General features: G+C 38.2%; 1 protein-coding gene and 2 pseudogenes across 1 annotated transcript in view; all 3 read left to right on the forward strand.

The window, feature by feature from the left end:
• Nucleotides 1-468: 468 nt before the first annotated feature.
• On the forward strand, nt 469-2,639 carry LOC105470110 (52 kDa repressor of the inhibitor of the protein kinase pseudogene; annotated as a pseudogene).
• Nucleotides 2,640-10,340: 7,701 nt separating this feature from the next.
• On the forward strand, nt 10,341-10,829 carry LOC139356490 (large ribosomal subunit protein eL21-like; annotated as a pseudogene).
• A 7,891-nt stretch (nt 10,830-18,720) lies between these two features.
• Nucleotides 18,721-22,268, forward strand: part of LOC105470174 (ADAM metallopeptidase with thrombospondin type 1 motif 20) — a 209,689-nt gene continuing 206,141 nt past the window's right edge. Inside the window, exons 1-2 of the mRNA XM_024789232.2 lie at nt 18,721-19,677; nt 20,239-20,600. Coding sequence (XP_024645000.2) covers nt 19,590-19,677; nt 20,239-20,600 — 450 coding nt within the window. The 5' untranslated portion in view covers nt 18,721-19,589. The remainder of the gene's footprint in view (nt 19,678-20,238; nt 20,601-22,268) is intronic.

A 22,268-nucleotide genomic window follows, 5' to 3' on the forward strand; every position in this document is an offset into this window, starting at 1 on the left:
GAATCATGGTGAGCCACTCTAAAATAGATGACTGAGCCTGCCGCTCCTTATCTTGTATTTATTCAAGGAAATGGGAATCTAGGTATTTTCAATGTTTACAGGTTTATACGGCCCAAGCTCAGTGTGTCTGTGAAAACTTCTGTTTTCTTCTGGAAGAATCAAGAAAAGATGATTTGAGAGATGATAATATCTGGTCTGCGCTGAAGCAACATTTCTATTTTGTATACAAACAATCTTTGTGTATTATTCGTAGTATCATCTCAAAGGACAGGGAAAGTTACAATAGCACTTATTCGTTAAAAACCATGAAAGTAGGCTTCTCTCCTGCCGCCCCTCCCCCGCGCGTGGGTCCAGAGGAGCCGACCCGCCTGGCTCCCCTCCCCGGCACCGAAGGGCGGGCGGAGTGCCCTGAGGAGGCAGGGATGGGAGGGCTGGGCCCACCCTGGGCCGACCCACCGGCGGGCTACGATGCCGAACTTGGGCGCTGCCCTCAACTGCGCGCGGAGGAGCACACAGTCCGACCGGGTCTTCTTCAGGTTCCGGCGGGACCCGGCCAGATGCCAGATGCCAGAAGTGGGTGGAGAATTGTAGGAGTGCAGACTTAGAAGATAAAACACCTGATCAGCTAAATAAACATTATCGATGGTGTGCCAAATATTTTGCGACCTCTATGATCTGTAGAAGGAGTCCTTATAGGACAGTTCTTTGAGATAATGCAATACCAACAATATTCGATCTTACCAGTCATTTGAACAACCCACATAGTAGACACAGAAAACAAATAACTGAGTGAAGACGAAATCAGGACACTGAAACAGAAAAAAATTGATGAAACTTCTGAGCAGGAACAAAAACATAAAGAAACCAACAATAGCAATGCTCAGAACCCCAGTGAAGAAGGGGGTGAAGGGCAAGATGAGGACATTTTACCTCTAACCCTTGAAGAGAAGGAAAACAAAGAATACCTAAAATCTCTATTTGAAGTGTTGATTCTGATGGGAAAACAAAACATACTTCTGAATGGACATGAGGTTGATAAAATCCCAGAAGGTCTCTTTACTCCAGATAACTTTCAAGCGCTGCTGGAGTGCCGGATAAATTCTGGTGAAGAGGTTCTGAGAAAGCAGTTTGAGACAACAGCAGTTAAAACGTTGTTTTGTTCCAAAACACAGCAGAGGCAGTTCCAGAGATCTGTGAGAGCTGTATTCGAGAAGAAACTCTCAGAGAAGTGAGAGATTCACACTTATTTTCCATGATCGTTGACGACGTAGTGGACATAGCAGGGTAAGAGCACCTACCTGTGTTGGTGAGGTTTGTTGATGAATCTCATAACCTAAGAGAGGAATTTGTAGGCTTCCTGCCTTATGAAGCTGAAGCAGAAATTTTGGCTGTGAAATTTCACACTATGGTAACTGAGAAGTGGGGATTAAATATGAAGTATTGTCGTAACCAGGCTTACATTGTGTCTAGTGGATTTTCTTCCAAAATGAAAATTGTTGCTTCCAGACTATTAGAGAAATATCCCCAAGCTATCTACACAATCTGCGCTTCCTGTGCCAAATATGTGGTTGGCAAAATCAGTACCTGTTATGGGAGTATCCGTTGCATTAGGAACAATTGAGGAAGTGTGTTTTTTTCATTGATCACCACAATTACTTTTAGAACTTGACAGTGTAATTTCTGTTTTTTTTTTCTTTTTTTCCAGAACAGTAAAGAAAGGGGTAAAGAACTGAAGGAAATCTGCCATTATCAGTGGACAGGCAGGCATGATGCTTTTGAAATTTTAGTGGAACTCCTGCAAGCACTTGTTTTAGGTTTAGATGGTATAAATAGTGACACAAATATTAGATGGAATAACTGTATAGCTGGCCGACCATTTGTACTCTGTAGTGCAGTAACAGATTTTGATTTCATTGTTACTATTGTTGTTCCTAAAAATGTCCTATTTTTTACAAGAGCCTTTGGGAAAAACCTCCAGGGGCAAACTTCTGATGTCTTCTTTGCAGCTGGTGGCTTGACTGCAGTATTGCATTCACTCAACAAGTGATGGAAAATATTGAAGTTTATCATGAATTTTGGTTTGAGGAAGCCACAAATTTGGCAACCAAACTTGATATTCAAATGAAACTCCCTGGGAAATTCCGCAGAGCTCACCAGGGTACTTGGAATCTCAGCTAAGCTCTGAGAGTTACTATAAAGAAACCCTAAGTGTCCCAACAGTGGAGCACATTATTCAGGAACTTAAAGATATATTCTCAGAAAAGCACCTTAAAGCTCTTAAATGCTTATTTCTGGTACCCTCAGTCATGTGACAACTCAAATTCAATACGTTGGAGGAACACCATGCTGACCTGTATAGTAGTGACTTACCCAATCCTGACACGTTCTCAGCGGAGCTTCGTTTTTGGAGAATCAAATGGAAACACAGGAGGAAAAATAGGTATGAAAATGAATGAAAGCGTCTTAAAGCCTATTTGGGGAACACTTTGACAGGCTAAAGATCAAGTAACTTGGCTTTGCTTAACATAAATTTTGATATAAAACACGACCTGGATTTAATGGTGGACACATATGTTAAACCCTATACAAGAAAGTCAGAGCTTCCCACAGATAATTCAGAAACCTTGGAAAATACCTGAGAGACTTTTAAAAATAGGTTTTCTTGGCCGGACGCGGTGGCCTCTGGATAATCTACCTGTTAAATGGCCCCTGTTTGAACTCTCATGCTTTGAGGACCTATCTGTTCTTCCAGAAGAGAACATTGAAAGTCCCATGTTTCCTTCTGCGTGATCTTTGCTGGTGGCACTCTGGAATTGGTTTAGTTAAGTCATTTTAGACATAGCATTTATTATCACTGTGAATCTCTACTTGTTGGGTCTTATGAATTCTTTGAAGAAATATATTTTGAAGAGGTATGGGAGGAAGGAATACATTTTATAAAATGTTATAGTGAAGCCCACAATTGACCTTTGACTAATAGGAGTTTTAAGTATGTTAAAAATCTATACTGGACAGTTACAACAAATTACCAGAGAAAAGCTTGTGAGCTCATCAAACAAGGACTTCAGTGTAGATTTTGTCTTTCTCAAATGAGCTTAAAGAAACAAACAAAAGTTAAAGTTTGAATGGAAGAGCCTGTTGTTTTTCCACATCTCATTGTTGCTGTTTATATTCCTTTGTGGAGCCTACATATTCCTAAGCTTTTTAGCAGGTATATGTTGAACACTTGTGTTTCATGCTGAAGACAGAATCGGAGGCCATGGATACTGACAACTGATTTGTCTGTTTTTTTTTTTCTGTCTTTTTCCATGACTCTTATCTACTGTCTCATCTTGATTTATAATCAAAACCTGGAAAACCTACAAAAATAGGTGTTGAGGTTTATCTAGAAAAATATGGAAAATATTGCTGTTATTTTTGGTGAAGAAAATCTATTTTGTATAGTTTATTTCAATCTAAATAAAATGTGACGTTTGTTTAAAAACAAACAAAAACCATGAAAGTAAAGAAATACTATGTAAGGCATCCCTTTGGCTGATGTATTGTATTTTCAAAGTAATTCCTGTGAATTTGAATTTATTTATCTCAATTTATTTATTGGAATTTATCTTATTTTAATTTTCTGTAAAAAGTACATTCCTTGACATAAAATACAATTTTGGTCTCAATTTGTGTGGGTGAGAATATTCAGTAATAGAAACCCTGCACTTTGATAAGTTCATTTCAGTTTTTTAAATGACCTTAATACTTAAGTCTCTATATATGTGTGCAGTGTAAAATGTTGGAACAAAAGAAGTCAGTGTGCATAATCTACAAAATTTCTCAAAAGAAACCATGTAATGCACCCTTTTCTCTCTAAGCTGTTTGTAAAGCTTTATTGACTACATGTAATTCATTAGTAGGCCTCTTTTGGATACCAAAATATTGATTTCAGCTTTTTATTTCCACCTTACTTTGTCTCATCAAGGAACAAGGTATTTCTTGAAGCTGCTATATCCCAAAGGGCAACATCTATTTTTTGCTACCCTCCCTTCATAATGAAGATTCAATATTCATATTGTCCTTCTTTAGCCTGCAACCTCTTCCCTTCCCAGGTGGTCTTGTATATTTTATACTTTATTCTAAATCATAAAATTATAGAAAAATAAAATGTTGGGTGTGTAAATGGTCACAGAAATTACCCAGTTCAATCTTCTCATTTTACAGGTAAGAGAACAGAGACCTTAAAAGGAGAAGAGGTTTGACATACATGTTCTTTGGTGTGACAATGTCTTGAGCATCACTCTTACTAGGCCATATTGGATATAAATAGTTATTATTTTGGAAAAAATATGGTGAAGTACACTGGAATGAAAAAGCCTGTATGAATTTTTGCTCAGAGTCAGCAAATCCCTGCTCCTTAGTGCAGGCATTTACTTTGCTCTTTGAAAACATATTAGAGAGTCTTATATTGAAACCATTCAATCATTATCATGTTAGCCTGATGGATTTCCAGGCACCTCTCCAACTAGAACAGAGTTGTAGTTTTAGCTCCTCCCATTGCTCCCAGAGTTTTGTAATTTAAACTGGATAGGGAGAGAGCAGCTCCTTTCTTCTTCTATCCTTGGAACAATGCCTTCCCTTCCTTCATCGGCTTGCTAAAGTCTCCTTGCCTTTTTTTCTCCCTGTGCTGGTGGTGGTCCACCTTATTTGTCATTCAGTCAGGTCAGTGGGGCAAACTCCAAGACTGGCTCCTGTGTTCTCTGTAATCTTCTGCCATTTTTTTTCTTTCCTGGCAAAAACCTCTACTGGTTAAGTGCCACATAATGTCGATTTTTTGTTTAACACTTCCTTAAAATACAATTATTTTTGCTTTTCCTCAATACAATATATCTTTGCCTTAGTGTAGAATTAAAAAAAAATCTTAGTGGTAATAATTCTTTTAACCTTTTCTACCACTAACAGACTGCTAAAATTTTGTCTCATTAGCAAATTGAAATGCAGAATATACTACTTGAATACTTTGTATAGAAGGAAGCACTTTACTTATATGACCCTTAAACCATAGATATCAAGAACTTATTTTCCAGAACATTTTGCCAAAAGACCAATTTTCAGGAGCAAGACACATCAGTTCATTATGCTTTGTACAATTCCAATATAATGACCATTTAAGCAGAAGCAATGGTATAATTGTTTAGAAAAACATATTTCCTTTACAGCAGTTGACTGTTCCACTTATATTTCATTTTTCCTGGACTAGAAACATTACTCTATATAGAAGTCAATTGATGTATTTTGTGTGAATCCATTGTGTCAGAAAAAATACTTCTACTAAATAATCCTATAATACTGTACAACAGGATATAGACCTTAATATGCAAAATGGTATAAAAGGTCAAGAAGTTTCAAATAAAATAGAAAATGATGATTAGACTCATCAGGAGTCTACATTCTCTTGAGTAAACTTAGCAGCACTGCATATTTCAAAAGAAAACTAATGAATCATTCATGAATCCCTCAAAATCAAGGGAAAGTTATTAATTTCCATTTTTCTTATTTTTCTTTCTTTATTTTTTAACTCATGAGTTAAGTGCCATGTAGTTGACAATGTATTTTAATTAAATGCAAATATGTTCTTTGGAGGAAATATAAAGACAAATTGAATACATTATTAAGTGACTCATAAATAGCAACAGATAATATTTTTGTCAGAATTTTCCTGAAATTCTTGGCTTGTGAGAGTCTAGTTATAGGCTCCAAATTTGTTTTAAATTGTGTCTGGAAATAAATATTTACCCTCAAAGATTATTTTAATGTTCAATTACCTGAGGTTCTTTTAAGCTTTTCCCATATAGTAAAAAAAAGTGTTTTCAATATTAACATATTAAATAAAAATACAGTATTACATACCCACACAAAGAAAAATGAACGTAGGAGTGTAGATGTATAAACTTTCACAAAACAACCCACCTGTACAACTAAAATCCAGATCAAGAAACAATGCTTCTACCACCTTAGAAAATCTCTCAACTTCACTCTAATCTCTATTCTTTGCATCCCAAGGGTTAGCCAGTACCTGGACTTCTAATGACATAGAGTATTTTTTTCTGTTCTTGCATATTGTATAGATATGGAATCATGTAATATATATCCTTTTTTGGGGGTCTAGGTCTCTCTCTAAACAGTTTCTTTGTGAATTCATTTATATTGTTGCATGTAACTGCAGATTTTACATTTTCCTTCTGTCTAGTATTCCATTGTGCACATATACCATAATTTGTTGATCTTTTTGACTGATGATTGGCTTTTGGGTAGTTTTTAGGTTTGAGCTAAACCTAAAAACTGTGGTTGTAGCAATTTGCATCCCCACTCAGCAGTGTCTGAGAGCTCCAGTTGCACCATGTCGTTGCCACCATTTGATATTATCCATCTTTTAAACTTATTCAGCCTGTGAGTATGTGCTTTTTTATTTGCATTATCTTGATTAATGATTTTCAGTAAAATTTCCAGTGTTTATTTGCATTTTTATATCCTGTTTGTGAAATGTCTTTTAGTCTTTTGACTATATTTATTGTTTGGTTGTCTTTTATTTAATGTAGAGTAGCCTTTACTAATATGTTCTGGATACAAATCTTTGTTAGATAAATGTGTCTCCCACACTTTTCACTCTCCTGATAGTGACTTAAATAGTTCTTAATTTTCTTATAATCCCATGTATTATTTTTGCTTTAGAAATCCCATGTCTTATTTTTTCCTTTGTTTCTCTATTTAGAAACAAGTTCTTTGCCATTTTATATAATTACAAATAATTTCTCCAGCATACTTCTGTCTCTCCAAATGATATCTTTTGGATGCACAGAGGTTCTTAATTTTGCTGTAATCCAGTTTATCATTTTTGGTTGACAGTTTTGAATCTTTCTAAATAAATTTTTACCTATTCCCAAGGCCCATATGTTATCTTACATTTCCTTAAAAGCTCTATTGCTTTTTCTTTCACATATAAATCTGCAATCCATCTGGAATCGATTTATGGGTATGCTGTGAAGTAGGGAATCATTATCTTAATTTTTATTACATAAAGAATACATATTCATTGTAGAGAAAGCAGAAAATAGAGATTACTTATGTTCTACCACCCAAGACTATCACTCTGACACTGTGATTTGTATATTTCTACACACTGTTATTGTTATTACTTTTTAGTTTTGTTACATAATGATATTGATGTAAAAGATATTCTTTTTTTCTCTCTCAGATATATAAACTAAGACTGAGAAGCCTAGTTCTTTTTCTTAAAAAGCTCCCCTCATGGTCCATGATAAAAAACAAAATGAAAAGAAACAAAATGTCTCTAAGTTAATGTGAATGCCTTCTTAATTATATTTCACATTTTTTGTTTGTTTGTTTGTTTAAGACAGAGTGTCACTCTGTTGCCCAGGCTGGAGTACATTGGTGCAATCTTGGCTCACTGCAATCTCCACCTCCCGGGTTCAAACGATTCTTCTGCCTTAGCCTCCCCGAGTAGCTGGGATTACAGGCACCCGCCACCATGCTCAGCTAATTTTTGTATTTTTACTAGAGATGGGGTTTTGCCATGTTGGCTAGGCTGGTCTCGAACTCCTGAACTCAGGTAATCCACCTGCCTTGGCCTCCCAAAGTGCTGGGATTACAGGTATGAGCCACTGCACCTGGCCTGTTTCACATATTACAGGCTAACTTCTCAAGCAGACTTTTGAGTTTTCCTTCTCCTATGGCAAACTTTCCCATCAAAATCAGTTAGACACATTATCTTTAGAATCATGAGGGCCTGTAGTTTATTTTCTAACTCTTTCATTTTTTGCTTGTATCTTTATTAATTCCTGCATTCTGTTTTACATGATTTTTTAACCAACATTTTGGTTACTGGCTGAATTAATTTTTCATTCCTTTTAAAAATTGATCTAAAAATTTAAGGTGATAAATTTTCTTTTGAGTCCGGTTGTATCTCTATCCCATTTGTTCTGATGTGTAGCTTTTCATTATTGCTGATTTTTTTTTTCTTTTCTTATTTTATTTTATTTTTTTGTGATGGAGTTTCTCTCTTGTCACCCAGGCTAGAGTGCAGTAGCCTGATCTCGGCTCACTGCAACCTCCGCTTCCCAGGTTCAAGTGATTCTCCTGCCTCAGCCTCCTGAGTAGCTGAGATTACAGGTGCGTACCACCACGCCCAGCTAATTTTTGTATTTTTAGTAGAGACGGGGTTTCACCATGTTGGCCAGGGTGGTCTCGAACTCCTGACCTCAAGCAATCCATGTGCCTTGGCCTCCTAAAGTGCTGGAATTACAGGCATGAGCCACTGTGGCTGGCCTATTGATGATTTTCTAAAACAATGTTCAAAAGATGCATCTAAACATGCACATAGATACAATGCAAATACAAATGCTTGCATTTTCTACTTGACTCAATTTGTTTTAAAACTCCCTCTGAGGCCGGGCGTCGTGGCTTATGCCTGTAATCCCAGAACTTTGGGAGGCCGAGGTGGGTGGATCATGAGGTCAGGAGTTTGAGACCAGCCTGACCAACACGGTGAAACCCTGTCTCTACTAAAAACACAAAAATTAGTTGGGGGCGGTGGTACGCACCTGTAATCCCAGCTACTCAGGAGGCTGAGGCAGGAGAATCACTTGGACCCGGGAAGCAGAGGTTGCAGTGAGTCGAGATCGGGCCACTGCACTCTAGCCTGGGTGACAGAGTGAGACTCTGTCTCAAAAAACAAACAAACAAACAACAACAACAAACTCCCTCTGAAGAAAACCTTTAGTTTTCCTGCTTTGTTTTTTTAGTTTATTACACTGTAATCAGAGAATGTTAGCTAAACTAGTTCTACTTTTTGGAGTTTATGAATGTTAAACAAAAAGTCTAGACACAACTATTTTATTAGTTATACCATAAAGGTTATTTACATTCTCATTCATATTCTTGCCCTTTTACCCTGTCATGAAATGGTAGGTATGAATTAAAAACTCCTACTACTAGTCTATTCTTTCCTATATTTCCTTATAACGCTTGCAATTTTTGCTACATGGAGGTGGTTACTATGCTATGTACTTATATACATACTCATAACTGCCATATAGTTATGAATTTTTCATTTCGGTCTGTAACATTTGGATTGGTTCAGTACCCAACATTGATTTCAGTCTTAGCTCTAAGTTAAAATGTTTCAAAACTGTTTATCATTCCTTTTGCCCTCATTTACCCATTCTTTGGTTGGTTGCCTTTTGGCCTTCAGGAAAATATTCTCTGAGGTCTTGCAGATTCAAAACTATTTGTCTATAGTCTGTATTTGAAAGACAGTTTTGCTGGATAGAATCCTCAACTCATATTTCTTTCCTTGATATACATTAAAGGTTGTTTCCTTAATACACAATAAGAATCTTGTTTGGATGCTGAATGCCTTCTGATGTCTTCTGCTGCTGAATGTTGCTGTGAAGAAATATGAATATGACCTATGGCTTTTTCCTCATAAATAACATTTATCTTTCCTGGCTAGGAAAAAAATTAATCTTTATTTTAAAGCCCAGTAGCTTTACTAGGAAATGCCTTAGCTTTACTAGGAAATGTCTTTATGTTAACCATTCTTAGTTAATTTCTTTCTACCCAGTGTGTTTGTCAAATATGAAAATTTAAGTCTTTCATTTTAACAAAAGCACTCTTGAATTATACCTTAAATTTGTTCTGTTAATTTCTTTTTTTTTCTTCAGCGACTTCTCCCAACACGTATATGTGAATCTCCAACATACATCTTTTATTTATATTTATCTCCCTATCTCCCTAGTCTGTCCCTCTCTCTCCCTCCCTTCTTCTCTCCCTTACCGCTCCCCTCCCCTCCCCTCCCCTTCCTTTCCATTTCCTTGTTCCCTCCTCTGTTTATTTTCATTTCAATGTGGTCAGTTTCCCATTTTCTCCATATTCCTTATTGTATTTTTCATATTGCCTATTTTCCCTCGTGCAAGTTTCAATTTATTTTGTTAGGATACTTTCCCCTCTCTACTTCTTTTCTGAGTTGTTCCAGATCATATTTTATTTCTTTCTGTTGTCTCTCTATATCTTCCCAGGGTTCCTATGTTTCTACTTTGAGGTCTTTACTTCAAAAGCAGTCTCTTGATTAATTTTTAAAAAATCTGTGACAAAATGTTTGGTGACGACTTTTATTTGCTCCATGGCAACATGTTTGCAGTGTTCTTTCATCTGTAGGTAAGTTTTGATGCTCTTTACCATGTTTGTTTCTTATAATACGTTTTTATTTATTAAATGCAATCCTTAAAAAATAAAGCATCCTTCCTTCAGCCAGAACCGCCATCTTCCAGTAATTCACCAAAATGACGAACACAAAGGAAAAGAGGAGAGGCATCTGATACACATTCTCTAGGCCTTTTAGAAAACATGGAGTTGTTCCTTTGGCCACATATATGCGAATCGATAAGAAAGGTGATATCGTTGACATCAACAGAATGGATACTGTTCAAAAAGGAATGCCCCACAAGGGTTACCGTGGCAAAACTGGAAGAGTCTACAATGTCACGCAGCATGCTGTTGGCATTGTTGTGAACAAACAAGTCAAGGGCAAGATTCGTGCCAAGAGAATGAATGTGCGTATTGAATACATTAAGCACTCTAAGAGCTGAGATAGCTTCCCAAAATGCGTGAAGGAAAATGATCAGAAAAAGGAGGAAGCCAAGGTGAAAAGTACCTGGGTTCAACTGAAGCACCAGCCTGCTCCATTCAGAGAAGCACGCTTTGTGGGAACCAATGGAAAGGAGCCTGAGCTGCTGGAACCCATTCCCTTGATTAATGGTTCCCTATGAATTATTCATATTCCCTATGAATTCATGGCATAATAGGCGGTACAAAAATACCTCCGGACTGTAAAAATGTTTCTCTTCATTGAGTAAAAGTGTGGTGTCCTCCTTCCCTGAAAAAACATTTAAAGCAAATTTTAATTGTGTCTTAATTCATTGTGTAATGTCTTTACTATTTAAATTTAATGTATTTCTTGCTGAAAGATGTGAGGTGGCTTATTGTGCAACAAATTACTCAATTGGTTAGAAAACAGTCAGATACTATTTATGAAACATTTATACTGGTTTGAAGATAGTCCCTCTAAATCATCATGGAACAAATAAAATAATTTATAAAATAAAATAAAACATCCTTGAATTAACTGGATTTTCTTGGACTAGCCTTCTAGCCTCTGTAGTTCTCTGCTGTTACAAAGACAGATTGTTTCTTCCAGCTCTGGCTCCTCTTTGTTATTATTTGCATAGCTCACTTCCTCTGCTTTTCTGGACAAAATTTGGTCCAAGAGGACTTCTGCTGGCAGCGTGCTCATGTGCTCAATCTCTGATATTCCACAGATGGAATATAGCTTTCACAAAACAAGGTTAACACTCACCTTCAGCAAACACATTTTTTTTTTTTTCTGGCGTAACTTGACATCTGCCTTTGCTAAGTCTCCTTGCTCCTCTCTGGATAGTTTACTTCTCCATATGACTTCTACCTCATTTGTTTATAGTAACTGTTATGTGATCTGGGAGTTATCCCTCTTCTTAAAACAAAACAAAACAAAACAAAACAGTTCAAGGAGGTGAAAGTGAACTATTCTGGTGTATATAATAATATTCATCTTTTAAATTAATTTCTTTATATTTCATCTATATGAAGTTTTACCATCTTAAAAAATAGTGCACATGCATGTGAAGCAACTGTGGAAGAACAGGGAAAGAATCACCCAGAAGAATTAGAGGTAACAGTGCCTCTGGCTCTTACAAAGCCAGGAACAGTCTGTTTTTGCTAACTACAATGGGAAGCCTTTTGTATCCATGGGCATTGGATAGAGTACAAAGAGGGTCTTGCCTTAGTAGTAGAAGATAATTAGCCCTAGACTGAGCTCTGCTTTACTCTTGCTTAACAAATGTTAAAAGTAAGACCAGAGACGACTTGTTTCCAAGCAACTTAACTGCATCCAGAGCAAAGTTCAAGAATAATTATAGTAATTCAAAAATATCCAGCACCCCAAAATGCAAAATTAACTGTGTATGACATCCAATAAAACAATCATCAGGCATCCAGGAAGTAGGAAAATATGACCAATAATAAGGGAAAAATCAGTTCACCTAAATTCACTGAGCACTGACCCTTATGTTAGAATGGACATCAAATGAATTATAACTGCATTTCATATGTTCAAAAAGTTAAGTAGAGGTATGTAAGATACAAAATAAGATTCAAGTTAAAGTTCTAGAGATATAAATGACAGTATGTGAAATGGAAGGTACATTAAATAGGATTAATGGCAGAATAGAGAAGGCAGAAGAAAAGATTAGCAAACTTGAAGATATGGAAATAAAATTATCAAAAATGAAACACAAAAAGAAAGATAATTTAAAAAAGTAAACAGAGCTTCAGAGAGTTGTGGGACTTCATGCAAGCTGATATACGTTTAACTGGAGTCCTTGAAAGAAAAGAGAGAGAGGAAACAGAAAAAGTTTTGACCCTAAAGATTCTTCCAGAAAGCTCCTAGAACTGATAAAAGAATTAAGCAAAGTTTCCAGACACAAAATTAATGTACATGAATCAGTACTTCTTCTATATGCCAAAAGTGATCAAGCTGAGAATCAAAGCAAGAACTCAACCCCATTTACAATAGCTGGAAAAAAAAAACCTTAAATACAAAACTACAAAACATTGCTGGAAGAAATCATAGATGACACAAACAAATAGAAACACATCCCATACTCATGGATGGGTCGAATCAATATTGTGAAAATGATCACACTGCCAAAAGTGATCTACAAATTCAATGCAATTCCCATCAAAATACCACCATCATTCTTCACAGAATTAGAAAAAACCATTCTAAAATTCATACGGAACCAAAAAAGAGCCAGCACAGCCAAAGCAAGACTAAGCAAAAAGAACAAATATGGAGGCATCACATTACCTGATTTCAAACTATACTATAAGGCCATAGTCACCAAAACAGCATGGTACTGGCATAAAAATAGGCACATAGACCAATGGAACAGGATAGAGAATTCAGAAATAAACCCAAATACTTACAGCCAACTGATATTCAACAAAGTAAACAAAAATAAAGTGGGGGAAAGGACACCCTTTTCAACAAATGGTGCTGGGATAATTGGCTAGCCACATGTAAGAGAATGAAACTGGATCTTCATCACTAACCTTATACAAAAATCAACTCAAGATGGATTAAGGACTTAAATCTAAAACCTGAAACTATAAAAATTCTAGAAAACAACGTTAGAAAAACCCTTCTAGACATTGGCTTAGGCAAGGATTTCATGACCAAGAACCCCAAAGCAAATGCAATAAAAACAAAAATAAATAGCTGGGACTTAATTAAACTAAAGAGCTTTTGCATGGCAAAAGGAACAGTCAGCAGAGTAAACAGACAACCCACAGAGTGGGAGAAAATCTTCACAATCTATACATCTGACAAAGGACTAATATCCAGGATCTACAATGAACTAGAACAAATCAGCAATAAAAAACCAAACAATCCTACCGAAAAGTGGGCAAAGGACATGAATAGACAGTTCTCAAAAGAAGATATACAAATGGCCAATAAACATATAAAAAATGCTCGATATCACTAATAATCAGGGAAATGCAAATGAAAACCACAATGTGATACCACCTTATTCCTGCAAGAATGGCCATAATCAAAAAATTAAAAAATAATAGATGTTGATATGGATGTGGTAAACAGGGAACACTTCTACAGTGCTGGTGGGAATGTAAACTAGTACAACCACTATGGAAAACAGTGTGGAGATTCCTTAAAGATCTAAAAGTAGAACTACCATTTGATCCAGCAATTCCACTACTGTGTATCTACCCAGAGGAAAAGAACTCATTATATGAAAAAGATACTTGCATGCATATGTTTATAGCAGCACAATTCATAATTGCAAAAACATGAAACCAATCCAAATGCCCATCAATCAATGAGTTGATAAAGAAACTGTGGTATACACATATGATGAATACTACTCAGCTATAAAAAATGAATTAATGACATTTACAGCGACCTGGATGAATTTGGAGACTATTATCCTAAGTGAAGTAACTCAGGAATGGAAAACCAAACATCATATGTTCTCACTCATAAGTGGGAGCTAAGCTATGAGGATGCAAAGGTATAAGAATGAGAAAATGGACGTTGGGGACTCAGGGGGAAAGGGGGGGGGAAATTGTTGAGGGATAAAATACTACAATAGGGTGCAGTGTATACTGCTTGGGTGATGGGTGCACCAAAATCTCACAAATCACCACTAAAGAACTTATTCATGTAACAAAACACCACCTGTTCCACAATGAACTATGGAAATAAAAAAAACCTAAATAATAATAGTTGCACTATAGTTATACATGTTATATGTGGACATTAGAGAACACAGGATTAAAGGTATGCAGAAATTCTCTTTAAAAAAGAAGAAGTTTTGAAAAAATAACTTCAAATTATGCAAATTTGATGAAAATAAATTTGGGAACCCACAGTTCCCAAAAAACTTAATGAACTCCAAGCACAGGAAGCATGAAGAAAATCACATCAAGTCTTATTGTAATCAATTTGCACAAAACTAGTGACAGAAAAATCTTAAAAGGGTTCACAACAAAAATATACCCTATTGCAGAAGATGAATATAACAGATTTTTCATTCATAACATATTTTTTTGTCAGAAAAAATCTAGAAAGAAGCAAGAAGACAATTAATCAATGTCTTCAAACTACTAAAAGGAAACCCACAGCTTTCAGCATAGAATTCCATACCCAGAAAAAAATAGGCTTAGAAAATAAAGATGAAATCAATACTTTTTAAGACATACAAAAGATGAGAGAATTCATTATCAGCATCCTTACACTATAAGAAATGCTAAAGAAAGCTTTTCAGGGAAAAGAAAATTGATGTTAGATGAAAGCAACTGTTTAAATAAAAATTGCAACAATGCAATATGGGATTTATAATTCATGAAAAAGTAAAAATTAAAAAGATTGGAAGAAAGAAGTTGAATTGGTATACTATTACTTGAAGATAGAGATAAGCTAAATATATATACTATAAATCCTGAAGTAATCACTTATATAACAAAACAAGGAGTGGAGTAGTAAAGGAGATTAAATAGAATAAAAAACATATTAATTTAACCCAAAAGGAGACAGATAATGAAGAAAAAAGGAATGAATAATGATAGTACAGATAGAAAACAAATAACAAGATGATAGACTTGAATGTAACTATATAAATTATTACATTAAATGTAAATGGTATAAATATTTCAATTAAAAGACAGAGATGATAAGATTGGCTGATAGTATGCCCAACTGTCCCTAGGTTATATACATTTTATTATTTGTATTTATTCATTTAATGAATATTTAATTTATTTCTATTTCATAGGGGGAACAGAACTTGGTGCTGGTGATACATATGACACATAATTTAGTATTAAATACAGGTAAGTAAATATGCAATTAATACAGAGTGTAATAAGTGGCTGGGTAGAATAGTTTGATTTTTCTCTGCATTCCTGGAAACAATGACAATGTTTTAAAATTATTAACAAAATGACCACAGCTTGCACTGCTTTAATTACACTGCTGGATAGTTTTCATACCCATTAGAATATATGAAGAATTTCTACTAAGCAATTGGCTATTTATAATTACAAATGAAGCATTGTCTGTGGAGTCTTCTACAAAACCCACTTTGCATTTACCATTTCTCTGTTTTCTTCCTGTACTAGAGCAGAGGTTTTCAACTGGGGCCAATTTTGCCCTCGAGGGAGATTTGGCAATATCTGGAAATATTTTTGGTTGTACAACAGGGGTGGGGTACTACTGGCACCTAGTGGGTGGAGGCCAGGGATACTGCTAAACATACTACAAAACACAGCATAGCCTCCAATAACAAAGAATTATCCAACCCCAAAAGTCAATAGGGCCTTGATTGAGAAACCTTGGACTTCAGTGGCCAACTAATCCTAGTTTTCAAAAGACTTCTCAGGTTTCAGCACTGAAAATCTTGCATCTTAGGAAATTTCCCAGTCTCAGGTAAATCATGAAGTTGATCACCCTAATTCCTACCTATTAATATTAGAAAAGCAGTATATATTCAAAGAGTTGTTCCTTTTAGTATGAACATTCAATATTCCATAATCAGCATGAATATGCATTGAGAACATAGTTTGTTCAGTATTACGTCAAGAATGTTACCCATATTGTCCCTTTTAATCATCTTAACAATTGCATGAGATTATTATTATTAACTTTATTTTAGAACTGAGATAAAGTAGAAAAAGTAGGCTTACATTAGGTAAATTGTTCAACATTATACAGCTGCTTACAGTAGAATTAGGATTATAAAACAAGGTCTATTAACCCCTAAATACAGTGAGAATATATTTTCTCCACATTGTGCCAAAAACTGGTTGCATGGCTTCTGTTTATAATGATTAATGTCTCAATTATAAACCAAACTACATTTTATTTATTATTATATTATATTATTATTTTTAGAGATAGGATCTCACTCTGTTGACCAGACTGGAGTGGTAGTGTGATGATAGCTACTGTAACCTTGAGCTCATGGGCTCAGGAATGATCCTTCTGCCTCAGTCTCTCAGTCTCCCCAGTAGCTAGTTCAACAAGCAAGTGCCCTAAGCCTGATTAATTTTTTTTTTTTTTAGAAACAGAGGTCGCACTGTGTTGCCCAAGCTGGTCTCAAGCTCCTGGCCTATATGATTTTCCTACCTCTGCCTCTCAAAGCACTGGGATAAGGTACCACTTATGGAATTCCTCTGACTTACCATTTAACTTACCTATTACCTCCATGAAGCTCAGAGAGATTACATAATTCACTCTGGATTAGCATCAAGTTAGACCCAAATCTCTGGTTTCAAATTTCATACATTTCAAAGAATTCCATAAGTGATAGGTCTAATTATCAATGTGAGGAAATAGGTTGAATTAAATGGCATAGATTAGCTTATTCATGACATTTTCATTAGCAGAGTAGGAAGAAAAAAGAGAGATAATGTGAACATCATAACATTTATAGCTCAGTATAACAAAAAAGCATTTGCAGTCAGAAAGGATTAGTAGAAATCCAGCTTAGATACTGTATGACAGTGTAGCGTCTATCTTCTATGAAATGAGGAAAACAATACTTTTTACTGAACATTGCAAAGATAATAATGATGTAGAATACACATCCCACATACCTTTTCATTTATTTAAAAAATGGTGCCGGGCACGATGGCTCTCGTCTGTAATCCCAGCACTTTGGGAGGTTGAGGAGGGTTCGAGACCAGCCTGACCAATATGGTGAAACCTTGTCTCTATTAAAGATACAAAAATTAGCCAGGCGTGGTGGTGAGTGCCGGAAGTCCCAGCTACTCGGGAGGCTGAGACAGGTCATTGCTTAAACCCAGGAGGTGGTGGAAGTTGCAGTGAGCTGAAATCATGCCACTGCCCTCCAGCCTGGGCGACAGAGCAAGACTCTGTCTCAAAAAAAAAAAAAAAAAAAAAAAAATCCCTCGCCCCATTCTTAGAGCAAGCTGAAAATCAAATGCTTGATTGTAAATACTGCCCTGAGTTACAAACATTCAGTGATGGAAATGAAATATCAAATTTTCCCTGTAGTCAGCAATGAGATCGCCAATTAAACAGGTGCAATTCTATTTTCTGGTATTTCTAGGAGAGAAGCATGGCTCCTAATGTGAAGACACATTCAGAGCTGCCATGTAATTAAAATGACTCAATTATAATGTACTGAAGGTAACCACTAAATAGACAGGTGTGAGTAAAGTCCATTTTTGTTTTGTTGAGAATAATAGTATGTTTAGCTTAGGAAAAACATCCCACCAGAAGTCTGTAATTCTTTGGTGAATGAAATGTCACTTTGTGAGAAAAGAGTACAAAAGAAGGGGAATGATTATGGAAGAATTACTATCACCAAGCTGGGTGATTTCCTTGGGAGATGTAAGATTAAACCCTCTTTCATTGAACAAGATTGTTCCACATTTGTGGTGAACAACAGATGACCAAGTGTATGATATAAAAGTGCAGAGGTATGCCATCAGCGGTCAATTCAAAGAGTGCAGCATTTTCATTGTTGAGAGCTCAGAGGAGGTACTAAATTAAAAGTGTTTTCCATTGTATGTGTGAAGATTTACTCACATACTCCTTTACCTTTTTTCTCATATTCTTTCTCTCCCCTGGTTGGATTTCAAGACAATCTGACTACTCCCTCCCGCTTTGCTTTCATACTGGGTATAGAGAAAAGTAATTATGTAACCAGCAAATCAAACAGGTGGATTTGAGAAATGAGAAATCGTACTAAAATAATTGATTTCGGCTACCACTGAGGTGTATTCAATTTAACAGACACCTGGGGACAACTGGATTCAGAGCCACAGTAATTGTTGAGGAGGATAGTTGTGAATACATGGGGTTATTTGTATGTTATAAACAAAGGGTATATGAATACTGTGGAACTAACAGCAAAAACTCTCGCAGGCAGGGCAGATCCAAGTTTTGTGGGTCTTGACGTTTATATAATTTTGGAGGGCTCTTGATACAAAATTAAGTATAAATACAAATATTAGAAAGAAGAAGAAAAAAAAAAACCACAGTAAGTTACTAAAACTTTGGAGACTCAGATCCTTTTCTTGAATTTATTTCGGCAATTACCAGAAGTGCTTGTATGCAAACTCGGCTTCCTCGCCGCACCTATGGCACTCATCAACTCCCAGCAACTCCCAGCACACACAGGGGCCCATGCAAGTGAGGACCGGTTACTGAGCTTCATTGGTAGCATCCTCTGCCTACAAGAACTTCCGCTGTAGCTTATTTTATGTTGTTTGAGAAGCCTAAAAGTACCGTGAAACATAAAAAACAGAAACTTTCTATCTGATGCTTGTCATTTCATCTAAGAGCTCAAAACCCTAGGCAACTTTCACGTACGCCGGTGCTCGCATCTCGCTGGGTTTCATAGGTCCCGAGTTGGTGCCCAGCCGGGCCTTGGGGCTACTCAGCAAGTTGAGCGCCAGCTGGGGCAGCAGGAGGGGACCGCACTCCCCTTGCGGCTGGGTGGAGAAGGGAAGGGGCTGCGCGGGGGAGGGCGAGTCGGGGCCGCGCCTCCCGTTGATTGGCCGGGAACAGCCCATAGGGGCGGGCTCTCCCCGGCGCTTGCCGGTCCGGGGTGGCTATATTGGCACCATTCCTGCTAGGTCGAGTTGCTTCCCCGCGCCGAGCTGAACCTGAGCAGAGAGTTTCTGAGGGCGGTGCGGGGGCAGGAAGGGGTGTGAGGCTGCAGTGGTATGAAACAGCGCCTCAGCAAGTGAGACAGGCGGTGTGGCTAGACGAGCCGGCCCAGGGCCCGCGCTACTGTTCCCTAAGCTGCTGAAGCGCGGAGATTGGCGGCCGGCGAGGAGAGCGGCGGGCGAGAGGGAGGAGAGGGATCTGAGCGCGAGGGAATCCCGCTCGGCGGCCGGCGGCTCTGGTGGGCCTCCCCGATTGGGGTCCCCTGGGTGGAACCATGTGGGTGGCCAAGTGGCTGACTGGGCTGCTCTGCCATCTCTCGCTCATCACCAGGTCTTGGGAAGTTCACTTCCACCCCAGGCAAGGTAAAGTCACCGCGAGACGCCTTCAGCGGCGAAGTGGGGGCGCGGGGCCCGAGTGGGACATGCGGGTCGAGGGGACCAGCGGCTCAGCCCGTTGGGGAACGCTGGCCCTGCTGGGGCTCCCGAGACTCCCGGACCAGTCAACCCGAGAGGTCGCGACTGTGCCGGGTTTCGAGGAATTGCGCGCGCCGGAGATGCATCGCACTCCTGGGACCACGCGGCGGGGGCGCAAGGGGCAGGGGGGCGCGTGCACCCGGAGGGAAGGAGTTGGCGGCTGCGGGGAGGTTAGGAGGTACTGGGGAAGGAAGTGGGTTGCTTAGGGCCATTAGTGGTAGGGTCTTTGCTTGGGGAGGGTAGGGCAAGTCAGGGGTGTGGGAAAGCAGAGCACTAACAGCCCCAGTGCACGTGTGTGTGTGTGTGCGTGCGCATCAGCATGTGTGCATTTGTCATGCCCTGGCTGTACTGGGACCTGGGACCTTTAGCGGGGACGTTTGGTGGAAGAAGTTTAGATTTGGACAAAGAGGAACGCGTGGGAGCTCACTGGTCCTGTCGCTGTGGTTGCAGAAGCCCTGGTGAGGACCCTGACCACCTACGAAGTAGTGATCCCCGAGCGGGTCAATGAGTTTGGAGAAGTGTTCCCTCAGAGCCACCACTTCAGCCGGCAGAAACGCAGCTCCGAGGCGCTGGAACCCATGCCGTTCAGAACCCACTATCGCGTCACTGCCTACGGACAGCTCTTCCAGCTGAACCTGACCGCCGATGCATCCTTTCTGGCCGCCGGCTACACCGAAGTGCACTTGGGAGCCCCGGGACGCGGGACCTGGGAGAGCGACGCAGGGCCCTCAGACCTGCGCCACTGCTTCTACCGCGGCCAGGTTAACTCGCAGGAGGATTACAAGGCCGTCGTAAGCTTATGTGGAGGCCTGGTAAGCGTCCTCGGGTCCCTTGGCATTTTCTTGGGATCCAGGCAAGGGCTACATTCAGGGAACGGGGCCTCGGGTTTTCCAGTTGGTGGCTGATGACCCTAGAGTTCAGGTTGAGCTACCAGAAGGATTAACACCAAGCCAGAGGCAACTCCTTCGGAAGGCTCTCGTGGCAGGATGAGCAGGTCTCTGCCTGCTGGGCAAAACCGACCCTCTGCAACGCTGATGAAAGATGCTCTTTCAAGCATCTTTCCTGAAAGTGTCAGACGCTGGAGTGGTGCTCAGGGAGTGGCCTGTGGGACCGCTGTTACAAGTGGAGTGTGGTTTCCAACTGGAGGGCAGGCTGTTTGACTCAGATGTACACTTTCGTGGTCCTATTGAGGCAGAATCCCCTGGATTTACTTAAATAAGTTTGTTTCTGGAATTTGATAGAAGGAAAGGAGAATGAATATACATAAAATGAAATGGCTCTCACTGGCAAGGCCTGAATAGGAAAAGTTTGTTTTGCTGATGGTATGGGGATGGCTTGTGAAGTAGAGTAGGGAAGAGGTTGAATCTGTTCAAAATGCATCATACTTGAAAACAGTGTATCTACAAAGATCTGTTGGTTATGTCAATTATATTTTTGTGGTGGTAATCAGTTGACACATACCTACACCAACCATAATGTGATATAAAAGTGTCATTTTATTGGTAACAAAGCCACAGTGTCTGTGGTTTCACCTTCAATCATACTTGAAAGAAATGCTGCAGTATCAGAGGTTAGTGATAATAAAGATGTAACTTTTTTCCAACCAAGTTCATGGAACCCCAGGGTAAGGACAGTTGTTTTAAAACATATATAGGCTCACTTCATCAGTAACTCCTCTGACAAATACATATTCAAGAAAAAACAAGAATTAGGAATTTGGTTACAGGATTCTACAGTTCCTAAGTATCTAGCTTTTGTTTAGCAGATACACACTTTTACAAAAGATACTTATGGAAAGGTTTTCAAAGATATTTTTAGAACATCAATACTGTTTATTCTTTGATTAAATAAAAATCTGATAACATTTCTCTGCAGTTCAAATGTAATACTCCTTTGGCTTAATTGATTTAAGATGCCTTCCTGGATGTGAGCTCTTTTTCAAGTGTTTATCTTGAGTTGTTTTTTTACATGAAATGGCTAGAACCATTTCCTTTTTTTCTTCCATGTAAAATACTTGCAACATCACAATGACAGAATCACACTCTAATATTTACATAGCCACCTATACTTCAAGGGACAAAAAAAATCTCCTTTTTAAAACCTCACATAGCCACCTAAACTTCAAAGGACAAAAATATTCTCCTTTCTAAAACCTTTCTAAACTAATGTTTAGTTTGTCTGGAAAATCCTAGACTTCCACCACAAATTTGTCATGGTCAATATGTTTTCTCATGGAAAAGCATTCCAGATGGGAAGGCATTATTGGGAATGCTGTTCCTGCTCATTTTGATTCATAATGTTGATGTAGTTAAATGGTTATTCAGTATCCTTTGTAAAACATTTTTAATTTTTGTGGGTACATAGTAGGTACATATATTTATGATCAATATCCTCCTTTTGAATTCCGAAAGCAGTTAAAGATTTTTGAGTCATAACTTTCTAGTCCCTGTGCCAGTTTGGATACAGTTGCCCAAGTCATC

Source organism: Macaca nemestrina, chromosome 10, assembly GCF_043159975.1.
Source record: "Macaca nemestrina isolate mMacNem1 chromosome 10, mMacNem.hap1, whole genome shotgun sequence".
NCBI classification, from domain to species: Eukaryota; Metazoa; Chordata; class Mammalia; order Primates; family Cercopithecidae; genus Macaca; species Macaca nemestrina.